Source organism: Arvicanthis niloticus, chromosome 30 (assembly GCF_011762505.2).
Source record: "Arvicanthis niloticus isolate mArvNil1 chromosome 30, mArvNil1.pat.X, whole genome shotgun sequence".
Lineage (NCBI taxonomy): Eukaryota > Metazoa > Chordata > Mammalia > Rodentia > Muridae > Arvicanthis > Arvicanthis niloticus.
Genome location: NC_133438.1, coordinates 19,082,882 through 19,100,290, shown reverse-complemented (window position 1 = coordinate 19,100,290; position 17,409 = coordinate 19,082,882). Strand labels below are relative to the sequence as shown.

The 17,409-nt window shown below is 40.7% G+C and overlaps 1 protein-coding gene across 5 annotated transcripts in view; it reads right to left on the bottom strand.

Annotated features, from left to right (window-relative positions):
• The window catches only part of Enpp3 (ectonucleotide pyrophosphatase/phosphodiesterase 3), a 70,910-nt gene that overhangs the window by 38,121 nt on the left and 15,380 nt on the right, over positions 1-17,409 (bottom strand). For all 5 annotated transcript variants that reach the window (XM_076928024.1, XM_076928025.1, XM_076928023.1 and 2 more), the window contains 3 exons: positions 16,220-16,280; positions 9,713-9,810; positions 1,130-1,209 (listed from right to left, as the gene is read on the bottom strand). In XM_076928024.1, coding sequence (XP_076784139.1) covers positions 1,130-1,209; positions 9,713-9,810; positions 16,220-16,280 — 239 coding nt within the window. The remainder of the gene's footprint in view (positions 1-1,129; positions 1,210-9,712; positions 9,811-16,219; positions 16,281-17,409) is intronic.

The following is a 17,409-nucleotide window of genomic DNA, read 5'->3' as shown; positions in this document are numbered from 1 at the left end:
CTGGAACTATCAGGAAGACACACAGATTCTTATCTTCTGATTAATTAATATTCTTTAATACAGTTCCTTCTGTTGTGATGACCCCTCCCCCAAATTATTTTATTGCTACTGCATAACTATAATTTTGCTACTGTTACGAACTGTAATGTAAGTATCTGATATGCAGGATATTTGATACATGATCCCCAAAAAGGAGTCACAAACCACAGCTTGAGAACCACTGCTTTAGAAAGTACAGCTTGTTGGAAGAAGTGGGTTGTAGGTCACAGGGACAGGCCTGGAGGTGTGTTTGTTTATATATTTACTTTCTGTGCATGTACACATGTGTGTTGTGGGGTATGTACATGCTACAGTAAGCACAGGGAGCTCAGAGGTCAACTTTGAAGAGTCATTCCTCTCCGTTCACTATGTGAGTCCTGAGCATAGACATTCTCAGGCTTGGTGAGAACAAACACCTTTACCAGCTGACCATCTCGACAGGCCTTGGAGTTTTATAGCCCTGTCCTACTTCCTGTTTTCTCTCTACCTCCTGTTCTTTCTTGCTACATGACCAAGCTCCTGCTACCATGCCATCTACTGTGGTGGAATGGATCCCCTCATACTGTATTCCAGTATAAGCAGAGTACTTCTTTTCTTGCTTAAACAGCTTTCTGTCTGGTATGTTGTTCCAGCAAGGAACAAAATAACCAACATACTATATAACACAAAATAGCTAACAACTCTTGCATACTTAGTAACCTGTTTGTTACCAACATTTTTTTCATTTAATGAGGAGAATCTATTTGCTTTAGTTGTCTTATCTTTTTTTTTTAAAGTCACTAGAATGAGTCCATTTATGAAACAAATTTTGTCAAGTAAAACTAGTAAAAATTATATATGAGTCTAGAATTTTTCCACATGGAAGTATCAGTGCTTACAGAGTGCTGCGCTTCCCAGCTGACTTCCAGTTAAACGAAGGGCAATCAAAAAGCCCAGGAGAATGGTCTTTCTCACACGGTGAAGGTTGCTGTGGCCTCACAAAGGTATGTTAGCCTAATGCGAGGCCTGTATGGTTAATGTGTCTGTGTCTGTATAGTGCAGTCAGTTCCTGCCCCTGGCCTGTCAGCCTTCCACTGGGACAAGCACTTACCGTGACAATGGTGTAATGATTTGGGAAGGTTTTGGTGGGATACACTGCTCTCATATATGTGGAATGGATTCCACATGTTTCTGTAAGAAAATAGAGTAAGACGTTAGAGATGTGTTTCTTGTGGTTAACGAAATACCAGCATGTTTCCCAGAAAACTAAAAAGGGATTAAAGATGAAAAGAGGGTGGAATTCTGACCCTGAAATTTTATCTATTACTTTAAAAAAAAAAAAAACAGTCCATTTCTAGGAGTCAGGTGGGCTTTTTCCTGGGAGGAGCCAGGAGGCAGTGATATTAAGCTTTGCAAGGCCATGTGGTTTCTGCTGTAGCAACTCAGCTCTATTCTTTGCACGAACACATCACAGGTAATCCATACACAAGGAATGTCACTGAGGTATGCAATAAATGTTACCGGTAGACATTGAAATTTTAATTTTATATAATTTTATATAGAAGATCTTATACTCTTTTAAATCATTTAAAATTCATTAAAAATAATCCAATTCTTAGCATATATGGAATCAAATGCGTTAAAGGTAGAGTTAGCCGAGAAGCCCCAGCTTGGCGACCTTTAAAATAAAGTACCCTAACGTGTACACACCGCTGGCACTGTTTTCTTTTGCTTCCTCTCTTTATGTGTCTGATAATTGCAGTAATGACTTCTACACAGAATTTGGCTCTCCTCTGACAGTTTCTACATTTAAAACATTCAGCATAACAAAAATCATCAGACCTTCCCCCCTTACAGAGCTGAAAAGTATACAAACTGCAAAACCCCATGGCACCTGGTAATGTTCTCACAGTAAGCTCACTCTGCTGCTTGTTATATTTGGGTCTGTTCCCATCTGATCTGTGAAGCTTCCTGTTAGATGTTTTCCACAAAGTATGGCATTAATTGTGTTTCCATTGTTCTTCTGTTTTTGGTGTGAGCAATAACCCCATGAGAGGAAGTCAGAATGGCTGGAGCACACTGCCACTTCCTGTGCAACACGGAAGACAAGGTGCGTTTCCATACCCAGGTCCCATGACTTCTCATTCTCAAAGGCCACTCATCCATTATGAAGTCTATTTACGTTAAAACACAATGTGAAATTGGTCAATGGCCAAAATGTCACACTCCGAAGCTGAAAACAACTTTCTCCCAAACAGACATGAGCCTGCTCTACTTCCCAGCCTTTGTTTGGTGTTTTTAATAGGATTCAGATATTTTCTCCATCAGAATTAATTTCCTGGAAAACCATATTGTGTCCACTGCATGTGGCACTTGATGCAAAGCGGAGAGGTGGGGGTATCTCCTGCTTTGGACATTATAAACTCAAATTACCATGAAGTTCTATGATAAAATAAAATGAGATTTAATCTACTTTCATCGTTTAAAGAATGACATGGGGGGCTGGAGGGATGGCTCAGAGGTTAAGAGCACTGGCAACTCTTCTAGATGTCCTGAGTTCAATTCCCAGCAACCACATGGAATTCCACAACCATCTGTAATGGAATCTGATGCCCTCTTCTGATGTGTCTGAAAACAGCTACAGTGTACTCATATAAATACATTAAAAATTTAAAAAAAAATGAAATGGGAGAATAGAATTTATACAATGAACAGGAATATAGAGTCAGTTTTTGCTTTTATTTCCTTAGAACATGAGTGGGAAGGACTCAAGTTTGTAAATGTCAGAAGATACTGGATATTAATGAAGTGGAAGTGAGCATCCTCCATCTTAATTATAATGTCCAGGGCCCACCTGCAATTGTCTTCAGACTCTGGCTATCACCTTGTGTCCTGAGTAATAACCAGGACACTAGAGGACAGCCTGAAGAAAGCATAGCCTCCCAACAGTGTGTTTCTTCTATATCTACAGGGCAACTTTAATTTAATCTAGATCCAATAGAAAGTCTCTAGATGGACATGATGGCTTGCTTCCACGGGGAAAGAAGGGCCATCAGGGAAAGGTTATATTTTGACTACATACTTTCTAATGCCTAAAAATATTAATTTTGTATACATAATTTATTTACAGAAACCATTTTCAGAGAAACAAAAATCTAGGGCAGATAGCTCAGTTACCTTCGTGAGCTTGAGAAATGGAGTTTGGATCTCCAGCACCCACATAAAAAGTGGGGCATGGTTATGCGCATCTTTAACCCCAAGCCTACGGAGGCCAAGATGGGTAGATCCTTAGAGGTCATCTACCAGCTAGCCTTGGCGAACTGTTGTGCTCCAGGTTCAGCTAGAGATTCTCTCTCAGAAAATAAGATGGAATGTGATTGTGGAGGCAACCTGGTATCTGCATGTGCATGTACAGACACTCAAGCATATATACACCATGCACAAGGAAGGAAAGAAAATGCTAAACAAACAAAATCCAGAAATGCAAACAGGATAAGCATGTGTAAACAGGCTGACAATCTCTATGACCATAAGGACAGAGAACTAGCTAAGGAACAGACAAAGTCAAGGCGTGAAGAGGTAGGAGCTTCAAAGCAATCCTAATAAAATATGAACAAGATCATGCCAGGAAGTGATGACAAATCCACAGACTCAAGACATGGCTTTCATTGTTCACATACCTTGCTTGTACCTTCTGAGAAGACTAGTCAAATGGCTAATGTATGTTTTATATGCAGGCAAAGTGGAACCTGTAAGGTCTTTGGGGTGTTGATCCTCCAAGTAATTGTAAGTTGTGTGCCTAAACTCATGGAACACAGAGAATAGATTAAAGAGGGGTTGGTGCTAGGAGGCTGAAGTAGGAAGCCATGTTGTTCTTCGTCCCACCACAGGTTCAGTAGCAACACATGCATTAGTTCCTTGTGTGGTAACTCCTCTTCAGAAGCTCCCAAAAGACAGGCACAGTCACAGGATAACTACCATAATTGTCACCCAGCACAGTTCTGTATCCCATGTGGTCTACTACGAACCTCTATGGCCCAGCTTTTCCCGGAGGGGGTGGGGGGGAGAATTAGAACACACATCTGACAAATACAGAGACTGACAAATACATAGGCAGATGCTTGCAGCAAACCATTGGACTGAACACGGGTCCCCAATGGAGGAGTTAGAGAAAGGACTGAAGGAGCTGGAGGGGTTTGCAACCCCATAGGAAGAACAACTGTATCAACTAATCAGACCCTCCAGAGCTCCCAGGGACTAAACCACCAACCAAAGAGTACACATATGTATCAAAGGATGGCCTTGTCACGCATCAGTGGGAGGAGAGGCCCTTGGTCCTGTGAAGGCTTTATGTCCCAGTGTAGGCCAGGGTGGGGAGGTGGGAGTAGGTGGGTTCGTGGGGAAACATCCTCATAAAAGCAGGGGAAGTGGAGATGGAATGTGGGGGGAGGGGGAGGAAAAACCAGGAAAGGGGATAACATTTGAAAGGTAAATAAAAAAAATAAAAAAAATAAAGAAGAGGAAGAGGAAGAGGAAGAGGAAGAGGAAGAGGAAGAAGAAGAAGAAGAAGAAGAAGAAGAAGAAGAAGAAGAAGAAGAAGAAGAAGAAGAAGAAGAAGAAGAAGAAGAAGAAGAAGATACTTCTAATGAAGAAACTTCCCAGTTAAAATGCTAGTGGCAGGGTTTTCTCTCACCAGTTCTGAAGAGCTGGAGTGACCCAGCATATTCTAATTCCCCAGGAACCAAGAAAAGTGAGAAGGATGAACTAGTCTGCACATTCACCCAGTTCCGAATGCAGACTAAGCTGATTCCTCTGGATTACATCTAATCCCCTGACTTTTCAGGGTTTCTGCAAAGGAATGGCATCTGTGTAGTCCACTGTATAAGTTACTTTTCCTGACATTGAAATAACACACCCAACACAAGCAGCTTAAAGGAAAGAGGATTTATTTTGGCTCACAATCCTTTGTTGTAGTGAATTCAAAGCTGCTAGAGTTTGAGGTACTTGGTCACATTGTATTTAAAGTTAAGAAACAGAAGACAATGAATGCTTTTGCTCCTCTAGGTCTTTTCCTACCTCAGGGGATGGTACTACTCTTTTTGTATAGGTCTTCCCACCTGATCAAGAGAATCTCCCAGACGCATCTCTAAAAGCCCATCTCCCAGATGGTTCTAAATCTCATCAAGTTGATAACTGAGATCCATCATCAAAACCTGCCTTGTAACACTAACAGAAACCAGTCTACTGGTCTGGAAGCCAGTGGGATAAAAGCTAGAAGATATATCTAGTATACTAATTAGCATGCTGCCTCTCCATCATCACAAGGAAAACAAGCAAGAGTCCAGGATTCCAACTCATTACTCTTGTATCAGAAAGAGTTAGAGAACTGTCTAATGATAATGAAACTATGCTTCAGTCTTGCTTGTTTGTCTGAGATCTAACATATAGTTCATTTCTGCACATCCCCTAAGAACAAAGAAAAATGTTGAAGCTACCATGGGATTGAGAGACCTCTAGCTATATAAGGCTGCTTGGTAACTTCCTCTTATACAAGGCCAGTAGACCATGACTAAGGGAAACGACTGTCTTGTCTACCAATAAACATGGATATAGTCTCTAATAAGTAAAGGAACAATGAAGACAACAAGAAACCAAGTTCAAAAAAAAAAATAAGACAGATTTTCAGAAGCTTGCCTTAATTAAGCAGCAAAATAGGATTTATTTAACAGGGAGTTAAAAAATAGCTATTGCAAAGGATCTCATTACTGATACACGCACAAAATCAGAATTTCATAAAATAGATGGACAGTATTTCAAATTTACCAAAAAGAAATGATGGAACCAAAGACCGCAATAACTTCACTGAAAATTTCACCAGAGCTCTGCAAATTGCCTAGACCAAGAGGAAAAGGTCAGAAAAGTCAAGAATTTCACTGGGAGTTATTCCTACAGAAGAACAAAATTTAGAAATGATTACAAAGAGCAAACCAAGATGAAGAGCCTTACAATACGTCAAGTGGACCAATATACAGATAACGGGACTTCCAGAAGAGGAAGAAAAAGAGAAGGAGCTTAAGTTTATTCAAAGAAATAAAAGCTAAAACCCATATCTGGGAAAGGGGAATAGACAGCCAACTCCAGAACACCTACAAACACACAAAAGACATGAAACTAGGCAAACAAATAAACCATACCATTACACATGCAATAAAATCATCAGAAGATAAATAATGAATGCATCAGAAGGGGAGCCTCTGTAAGACTGTAAGTAGATCCCCCCTTAAAAAAATCAGAAGTGAGTACAGTGATGAATTCAAAGGGCTAAAAGAAAGATTAAAAACCTACCAAACAACAACACTGTATCCGGATAATTCCTCTGAGAAGATAAAGAAAAGAGGGAGGGAGATAGAAAAGAGAAAACAGAAAGGTAGAGAGGGGGAAACAAGTTTCCATGGGAACCTGAGTTCATTAGCACCAGACTTGTCTTGAAAAGGAGGCAGAGATGAATCACATAAGAAAGTGAAGAAGCTCACGGGCAAAGGTGATCATACAGACAAATACAAACTATCTTAACTCTCTGCAAGTGGTAGCTAGTCACATTTAATTCCAACATAAAACATAGAAACTAAAGCAATAGTGTAACTAACTATGAAGAGGGATATATAATAGACATAGGTAGAAATTGTGACTATGTTGGGGGAAAAGTGTCAAGTTCTGTACACAATTAAATTTGTTATTTTAAAATAGACTGTTATAATCATAAGATAAAAATATGTATAAGTGCCATGGTAAATACAAAGAAAATATCTGCCGGGCGGTGGTGGCGCACGCCTTTAATCCCAGGACTTGGGAGGCAGAGGCAGGTGGATTTCTGAGTTCGAGGCCAGTCTGGTCTACAGAGTGAGTTCCAGGACAGCCAGGGCTACACAGAGATATCTTGTCTTGAAAAAACCAAACCAAACCAAAACAAAACAAAGAAAATATTTACAGATACTATACAAAACAAAATGAAAAAACTCAAAGCATGTTTTAAAAATTAAGCACACAAGAAGAAAATCAGAACTAATGTCAAACAAGAGCAATGTGTAAAAATGACAATAAGGAATCTTTCCATGTCCAGAAAGCAATGTATGATAATGACAATAAGGAATCTTTTCATATCACTGATTACATGAAATGTATACATCTAATAAAAAGGGAGAGTGGCTGGTATATTTTTTTAAAACTCAAGTATATATTAACTATGAGATTTGACTTATATTTAAGAACACAGACAAGACTGAAAAAAACTATTAAATTGTGAACCAGTATACACAAAATTTGTCAGGTAAAGTGGGTATATTTGGAAGTCCACTATAAACACTGCACTCACAGACAATACTGCCTCATACACTTATGAGGGTAGGTCTAACGCCAAACGTTCTTATCAAAAATACAGTAGAAGGCACGGAAAAAATGGTCTGCTGGAGAGAACTGAAGAGGCTTACTGTCTGTAATTGCCAACCTCGCAAACTTATATCTCCAAAAAAATCCTACAAAAGAAATTTGTTGAGTTTTTAGCATCTGTTTGACACTTATTTTAGCCTCAGTTTTCCACTTAACTTTCCAGGGAGGTGGCTTGCAACCCAGGCCAGAGCCATTCTACCTCACTGGGAGGGTTCCAAGTCTTGTCTCTAGGCAGTCTATGTTTACAGAGTTCCACACTAAGATGAAATAATGCCATAAGCCTATTACAGTATGTGTGTGGTAGTCATATTCTCTGCCATTGCATAGTTATTGATATGTCTCACTGTTGTGTGGTTTGAGATCATACTCAGTTTCCACAACTGTTGTAGCTCACCTTTGGCAGCTTGATGGGACAGTAGAGACAGGTACTTACACTTCCTTAAGAGTGGTGCCTATTTCACCTGAAGGCTACTATAATACGGGTCCTATTTCCCAATATCTGTTCTTTATCCATAGATTACTTAGCTTTCAGTCAGTGTGACCAGAACCTGGATAAACAACAGGAAAAACAGGATCTAGCTTGGCTTATGTTTTTCCATGGATCGGGGTTCAGTCCTTGGCTACTGGGTTTCTGTGAGGTTGGGCAGACCACACAAGAGTGTATAATGGATGAAATTCTCCTTCTCTTGTCAGCCATGAAGTGGCAAGAGAGCGTTAAGAGGTAGCCAGGGACAATACTCCAAGAACCTGCTTACTTACTTTTCCAAGTCGGTTCTAAAGTTTTTGCAAAAGTTTCCAAACACCTGCAATAAAGCCATCATCTGAGAACCAAGTGTTTGAAACACAAGCCTGAGGTGTATTTCAGATCCAAACCTTCATACTCCAGTTCCCTGGAAACTAACAAGGAGGTCGTTTGGGTTGACAGACGTAAGTAGTGAGGTTTTAATGCGCTGGCTATCAAGATGGCGTTCAAATGGCTAAAAGTGTGTTTTAAGCAGAAACAAGAAAGCTATGGTTGAAATATTTGTAAATCACATTTCCAGTTCTCAATAAGATAAGAAAATCAAGTAAGTTTCCTTGAAAACAGATTCAATATGGCCTTCTATTAACCTCCCTTTTGAAGACAGGATTTCATATCCATATTACCAAATAAATGTCAATAATGAGGGGGAAACTGGAAGCGCTGGGCCAGTGCTGCAGAGAGAAGCGGGCTGCCTTTCCACGTCATCTTGGCATGGGGTTAACTGAAGAAATCATCAGATCTTCTCTTTTCATTTTACCAGTGAAGAAACTGAGACTCGGAAAAGTCGATCGGCTTACCCAAGCTTAAAGAGCCGTTTACCAATAATTTGAAGAAAAAACAAGAAACTGTGATTGTATATGAGAATTTTGGAGATACAAGAGTCTGGAGAGAAGGAAATGAAAGACAAGAATTGCAGAGCGGCCAATGCTAAGAGCCCCTGAGTTTGCTCTCAGCCTGTGAGCTCGGGCATTCAGATTTTATGATTATCATGTTGAGTTTCAGGAAGGCCCAAGTGAGCCGGGCGGTGGTGGCGCATGCCTTTAATCCCAGCACTTGGGAGGCAGAGGCAGGCGGGTTTCTGAGTTCGAGGCCAGCCTGGTCTACAGAGTGAGTTCCAGGACAGCCAGGGCTACACAGAGAAACCCTGTCTCGAAAAACCAAAAAGGAAGGCCCAAGTGCATTGCACTGTAATAAAGATGATGACAAGAACTGCATGTCTTGTAACTTAAAGCCTTGGAATGACCCGACAGCAACCCGTGGAAATGACCATCTTACAAACCTGAGGTCTCATAGCAGTGAGTGGCTGGAGTCAATTTCTACACGATGAGATACCAGAAGTGGAGATGGAGCCTGAAGATCAGAGCCTCCAGTAGAGTATAGACAGCAGACATACCCAGCAACCCTGTTGAGACTCAGAACTCAGTTGACAAATGCTACCTTTGAGTTGGTATATGTATTTCCATCGTTCAGAAGTTAAACTCAAAGATGGACCCCTCAAAAATGAACAAAATGATGAACACCCACTTAAGAAAAGGTCAAGAAGAACTTTCAAGTAGGAAAATCTTTCCCTAGTGTAAATATAGAGACCATAGGTCTAAGCCATGAAGATCTTGAGACGACCTGGGTCTAAGACTAGCCACCAGTGCCGTCAGGAGGAAAGCCCTCCTTCAGAGATGGGAGCAGTGGGCTCCTTATTGTTCACACTTATTGGCTGGCCCGACTTACTCAGTTTGTCGATGTTCGGCAACAGGGTACTCCATGTTTGTAAATATTCAGCTCTAAAGCCGTCCATGGAGAACAAGATAACTGGTGGCAGGTCAAACCTGAAAATGGAAAACAGAAACTTAAACCTGTGACCTTGGTACTATGTAACCATGAGAAAATGCTTTAAAACATGGTGAGAAAACGATTCTGGGTCAAGCCATCTTTTGAATGTTCCCGTTGTATAGATTTGGTTTCTGGTGGTGACATAGTTTATGGTGTGTTTCTTACTCTAAAGCTTTAATTTTTTTTTTACTTTGTACTCATTCTAAGATATTAGCATGTATCCACAAACCTTAAAGCTCATTGAGACCAGTATTTAACAAAAAATGATGGACAGCAATTTTGGAGTTACAGCCATAGGCTGTATTTTTAAAATTTGTTATTTATCTTCTCTTTTTGTCCATTGCTTGCATGATATACATGTTCACGTGTGACAGATGCATACCTTCATAAATTTTATTAGCCAAACTCTGCCTGTAGCCATCACTGAGAAGAAGAAGAATGTAATACCTCAGCTGCTGCCCTGATTCCTTTTCATGACTGACATCAGCAAACCCCATCTCCAACAGAATCAGAATGAGCAGTATCTTGACTTTTAGGAACAATTGTTCTTACTTTGATACTGAATTTGCATATAAATTAAATCATATAGGATATATTGTGTGGACTCTGTCTTTTGCTCATTTATTGTATTTGAGCTATCTGCCTTGAGACTTAAAATGTGACTTGAAATGTTTGTTTAGCTTATTGGGCATGCATGAATCACAATTCGTTTCTACTCCTGGTTGACAGGCACTTGGGTGTTTTTTGATGTGACGTGAACACAGTAAATTTGTTCTTCATTATATCACTTTAAAAATGGGTATGACAGCGAACCAGCGGTGGTGCAGTGTGTAAGGTGGCCTCCTGCAGAGGGCTGGGGGGGGGGGGGGCCTCTGCGCTCTCTCTCTACCCATTCAGTCCCACTCTACCCATTCAGTCCCGTTTTTCTCCTCACGTGTCTCATGGGAAAAAAAAATGGGTATGACATAGCAATTTTCACCTCTGTGTGCAAGCAGTTATGTATTCCATTTCTTTTAACAAAGGCATACTTTTTAAAGTTGGTTAGAGAAAATCCTTAATCTAATAAATTACCCAAATATGACTGAAATCAAAAGTCTGAATGTTGGTGCCATGTAAAGTAAGAAAATTGCTTCTACTTCCTTAACATGGCTGAGTAAAGCTAGAAACCAATATGGCCATAACTTTCATATCTAGAACAGTTTGTTTGACTGCTTAGAATACTTGTTGCAGAGTAATTAACAAATTTCCAAGTAAGATTTTGTGCCAGATGATGAGTCTAAAGGCAGAAAGGAATCACAGTCCTGGGAAATGAAATCGAGAGATGGCCTGCACAGGCTGAGGGCTGAACCTCAGTACAGAGTTGAGCACACAGAAGGACGTCAGATCCTCTATAAGCCTTCACGAGCAGGCTTTCCAGGAGATGTGACTGCTTGCTAAAGGACCAATAGAAATCACATCAGAGATGGGGCTAACGCCCAGACAGGGCAGTGCCTTGCACATGTGCCCAGAGAGAGCTGATACCTACAAATACATGTGAGTCTCAAAAACACTAACCTAACACTGTTAGGACAAGAAATCCAAGAGTAGGAGGACATAGAGTGTAGAGAGCTTTGGGGGCCATTTCTGGAAACTTGGCAGAAATTTGACGTGTGGCTGGAATGTGGAAGTAAGCTCAGGCAGGAATCTGATTTGGGGCTAGAAGTAGACTTCAGGCAAGAGTTTGACTTTGGGCTAGGACAGGGAAGTAGGCTCAGATATTTTGGTCATCCTGATAAGCCCTTAGAAACAGTGATCACAGGACTTTGCTTATTGTCTTACTTGTTCCTTGACTTGTTCCTTGTTCCTCTTATTCCCTTGCTTGTTTCTTAACCTAGAACTGACCTTATTATTTGCATATAATTAAAATGGTATAAAGGCAGACTGGGGAAAAAAAAAAACCTGCTTCAGCCTCAGCACTGGCTGGGGTCATGCTACAGTGTTGTTTAATTGTCTTTTCTTTTTAATCCTTGCTCCCTCCCTGGAGAACCTGTTGACTGGCTGAGCTGGCCTGGTCAATAGAGCATGGTTCCATTGATGGGAAAGTCTAAATCAGGGCTCAGTGGGGAAATAAATCAGAAGCTAATTGATCACCTTTACAGAATAGAGGCTAGGAAGGAACATGAGGTATCTTATTGGGGTAAAAATATTCTGTGTATTATAAGTGTCCACCGTGCACAAGAGGTGAAGGTAGTTCAAAGCCATCTAAAGTTCAAAGCCATCCTTAGCAACATAGTGAGCTCATGGCCAGCCGAGGCCACCACATGAGACTTAGTTTCAAAACTGGGGGCTCAGGGTGTGAAGACTATTTACCTCAAGGAGATTTTACAAGGAATAATATATAAGATCGTACCGCATAAATTGCATATTGGCACATAATAGAACATATAAACTGTAATTCAACATTATTAGCACTATTGCTACAGCTGAGCTACACTCCCAGCTCACCTCTGATTACACATTACATTACAGTAGCAAGCATCCCCTGCCCCTTTCTTTAAATCCTTTACTGCTTACATAAAGCCTTCTGAGCTTGGAATTGTTAATTTCTCAACATGTAATCTTTATGCTTATTTATGTGTACATGTGTGTTTCACACGTTGCTGATGTCTGTAGAAGATAGAGGACACTAGATCCCCTACAGCTAGAATTACACCCAGTCTTTGAGCTGAACAGACGTGGGTGCCAGGCACCAGAATTGGGCGTCATAAAAAAGCAGCAAGCATTTTGGCCAGAGCCATCTCTCCGGACCTATATTGTTATTATTTGGCTTTATAAATGAAGCTCAGAGAGGTGCATAGCGCAGAGCCCCATGGGCAAAGCAAGTATTCAAGCTTTGTTGTACATCTTAGCTGTTCTTCCAGAGGCTGTTGCTGAAGAGGGCTGGTGACTCTAGCACGAGCCAAATCACATGACAGAGCCAAACAAGGGACTTTATCCCTCAACAAGGGTCTTCCTAAATGTAATCATGAAAAGGGTGAATAGATGGTGAGGTTCATCAGCGTGACAGGCTCAAAACAAAAGGATTATTTGTCCTTCTGAACGTAGGGGATAAAAGGACACCATGTGTCTATCTAAGTAGCTATGTTTATGCTGTTTATAGATCAATGCTGTTATCAGTTTTGGTCAGAGAACCATCTTTTTGCAGTGGTCAGCATTTAATTCAGAGACTCATACCTGATCAAAGTGCTGAGAACAAATTTTTGAATACTTAGTCATAAATGAAATGTCTATGTCACCAACTCAAGGCTCAGGGAATATCATAGAAAAAGGAACAGATAAGATATAAAAATAAATGAAGGTAAGTATGCGTGTATGTGTGTGTCTGTGTGGGTAAGTGTGTCTGTGTGTGTATATGTGTGTATGCGTGAATGTGTGTCTATGTGTGAATGTATGTTTGTGCATGTATATGTTTGTGTATATGTGTGTGAGTGTGTGTATGAGTGTGTGTATATGTGTATACATGTGTGTGAGTGTGGGTCTGTGTGAATGTGATATGTGTGTATGTATGTGTGCATGTGTATGTATATGTGTGAGTATGTATGTGTATAATTGTGTCTATGTGTGTATGTGTCCCTATGTGCATGTACGTGTATGAGTGTGTACATGTGTGTATGTATGTATGTGTGAGTGTATCTGTGTGAATGTGTGTGTGTGTGTATGAGTGTGTGATTGTGTGTGTATATGTGTACATGTGTGTATGAGTGTGTGTATGTGTATATAAGTGTGTGTACGTATGTATGTATGTATGTATGTATGTGTGCATATGTGTATATGTGTGTGAGTGTGTGTGTGTGTGTTGTGTGTGTATAAAACATTGACTTCCAGACATGGCTGTTGCAATATCTCAGAGCAGCCATGATAACCTCCATGAAATCTCCCTCAACACCTTGGCCTGGGGCTCACAGGGCCTCATTTCTTCCCTGAGGATACATGCAGATAACGGTTGTTAGCGAAGGAGAGGCATTTTCTGCAGGGACAGAGCACCTTGGGTGAGGGCCCAGTGATCTTAAAGAACAAACAATCCCACCCACAGGCTGTATAAACAGTTCTAATGAAAGTGGGTGGGAGGAACTGTTTATGAAGAACAAGGGAGTTAACAGGAGTGAAAGGGACAAGAAGGGGTAAAGGGATGAATGCTGAGGGGACCCTGCAGAGATGCAAACCCTGAAGAGGTGAAATGAGAGCTCAGTTCAGATCAGCTTTGTCAACCTGGATCAGACTTGGTTTATTATCAGTATATTTAAAACAAAGTACAATTTGGGAAAAAAAAAAAGTTTCCAGGCAGCAATCGTTCCCACTTCAGGTGCACAATAACGCTTAGAAACTCCTTTACAAAGTGCATAGAACTGTGAGGGTGGGTTCTATAGCTAAAGCAATTAGAATCTAGTAGTCTCTGACTAAGTTAGTAGCCAGAGGTCAGCAGGCATGCATGTGACATGCCTCCTAGGGATGGATTCTATTAACTGAGAGCTAGGGAGAGAGTGTGGGATAAACATTCCCGTGGATTTGAGTGAAGTCTACTTCTATAGTAAAAAGTGGATGAAATCTGCCTCCACAGGTGGCAAAAAAGGTCACCAGGTCATTAACAAAATCTACTCCCAACCTTCGGGGCAAAAAAAAAAAAACCAGGTATTTTATCTCTTCCACAGAAGAGAAGCCCCTGTGTGTTTAACATTCCTGGTTTGTGACCCCAACAGAATACACTCCAACTACATTAGGTATGTATTATGTATTATGTGTTATGTATATTGTTAATAAGTATTTTTATAAACTTAGCTTAGATCCTATCCCTGTCTCCTCCATATCAGTGTCATTTATACATAAATTAAATATACATATAATTAAATATACATATAATTAAAAATACTATGCTCTTTTCTCTGAGACAGTGAAGATTTTCAAACTCCTACCTAATTTTACTGCTAAAAGTTCTGGGTTCTTATTTTAGGACCTGGTCTTTCTAGTCTAATAGCTAACAATTTAGACCCTTTATTTCCAAGATCTCCGTCTCAAGAGCTATAATTTAATATGGTACACTTTTTCTTTAAAAGCAAGGCATCATCTCTCTATATTACTTCAACTGTTTTCCAACTCCTTGGCTCAAGTGATCCTCTTGCCCCAGTCTCCCAAGTAGCTGGGACTCCTTATCTTGGTTATACCACCATGACTGGCTCTGTAAACATTTTTCTTAATGAAATGATGCTCTTTTGAGATGCTGATTCTTTATAAAGCCAAATATTCTTTTCAGCTTTTTGCCACCACCCCATCCTCTAACTGCTGGGCTCAGTGAGTAACTGGAGGAAAGGAAGATAACACTGAGGGGAGGTGGCAAGGGGCATGTCGTTAGGCATAACGAGAGCAATGGTCACACACATAGGAGGAGAGACATGGTGAGAGGTTGTTTCCTGGCAAAAAGGCCCTGCCACTGTGAGCTTTTCTTTCCCTGAATCCCTTTGCCTCTCCTTAGCTGGAAGATGTGTTAACTGTAAGGGTGTTGGTTGACTAAAGAGTCCCAGCGGGAGTAAATTTAGTCTGGATTCCAATGCTGCTCGCTGGGCCTTGGGAATGTTGGTATATGCCAACAAGTATGTCCAGAGTGAGGTAACCCAGACCCAGAAAGACAGACATGGACTTACAAGTGGACATTAGCCATGAAGTTCGGGATAATCGTGCTACGATCCACAGACCCAAAGAAGCTAAATAACAAGAAGGACCCAAGGGAAGACGCTTGAATCTCACTCAGAAAAGGAAATAAAACAGTAGTCAGCGTGGAAGAGGGGGTGGGGAGGGAAACAGGGTAAGAAGCAAGTGGGAGGGGTGGGGAGAAAGAGGGTTGGGAAAGAGAATAGAAATCAGTTGGGGACTTACGAATAAGCCATAGACCAGGATGCAGGAGGCTCCTGGGAGTCTATGAAGGTGACTGTAGCTGCACTGACAGCAGCTGGGATATGTAGCCTGAAGGGGTCACCTTCTATAGCCAGGCAGGACTTCCAGTGAAGGGAGGAGGACCTACCCAGAAAACCCTCGACCCAAAATCTGTCCTGTCCACAACATGTGCAAAGATATAAAGATGGAGCAGAGATTGATGGAATGGCTAAGCAATGACCAGCACAACTTGAGCTCCTTCCCATGGGAGAGAGTCAACTCCTGACACAATTAATAAATATAATCAAATAATACACGAAATTAATTTGTCGTCAACAAAGCAAATAAATGCCTGTTGGCTGCGAATCCACAAGGAATCCAAACTTTTGTTAGCAATTATATTTTGTGAAGATAGTGTGGAAATTCTCCTTGGCCTCCCCCCTTACAGCATCATGTGCCTGCTATTAAAGGAAGATAAAGTCTTGTGACATTTAGGCTTACCCTTCTGGGCACTGGGGCTGCTGGGATGAGGCACAGGCTTCTGTCACCCATGGGATTTCTCCTGCAAAGCAGATCATACTGTTTTAAGACAGCTGTGCCACATACAGAGAGAAGCAGAGTTTATCTGGGTGTGTCTTCTCCAGCTGCTAAACCACTGCCACTTGGATGACTGATGACTAAATTCTTCCAGGACACAACATGCTCTATCTCATGTAGTGACAAGGGCAGTGGGCCCCCATAGACTTGAGTTCAGTGATTTACACTGCTAAGTACCAGGAAGGGAAGCCACTCCATCCAGAAAAACAAAGCAGTATCCTCAAACAAAAGAATATTTCTTCATCAGTGCATTTGTTTTTCTCAAGTCCTCAACTCAAGGAAATGTTCACAATGGCTGTAATAACAACAGACTTAATAAAACCTAAAAGAGGAAAGAAGAAAAGAGGAAGAAAACCATGAAGAAAAGAAATGGCTAACTGTAACGGTTGGTTTCAAATAGAAAACACTGAAAAATCTTAACAACAAAAGTTTGATGCATGAATGCTTCCCTTTATGAAACATTCCAGTTAACTGACAAAGAAGAAATGACAGAAGACACATGTGACCCTGTGCAACTCCTAATGACAGACATAGTGTGTTATCATGATGCAGATCAATCAATCGATAGCAGAGTTTCAACAATGCTCTGGCCCTAACTTCTAAATTTCTGGAAAGGTATGGAATGGTAAATTACTTAAGTCACAAAGGATTCCATCAGCAAAACCTAGACTAGGAAACTCTCTAGAACAAAAGACCCCTTTTCTCCAGAATATAAAATGTCAGAGGCACAAAAAGAGAACATAGTTTTTTATAAGACTTGAAATACATGGGTCAGTTGCAATAACAAGCACTTATTTGGATTTTGCTTCAATCTTTTAAAAACTATTACGTAAACAAAGATTGGCTATTTCAGGACCTGAAGTAATTTTGTTTATGGGTAGTACTATATCATGTTTTTTTGTTTGTTTGTTTTTTCGAGACAGGGTTTCTCTGTGTAGCCCTGGCTCTGTAGACCAGGCTGGCCTCGAACTCAGAAATCCACCTGCCTCTGCCTCCCAAGTGCTGGGATTAAAGGCGTGCGCCACCACCGCCTGGCTATATCATGTTATTAAATCTTTATGTTTTTTTTTTTTTAGACACATACTGAAAATGTT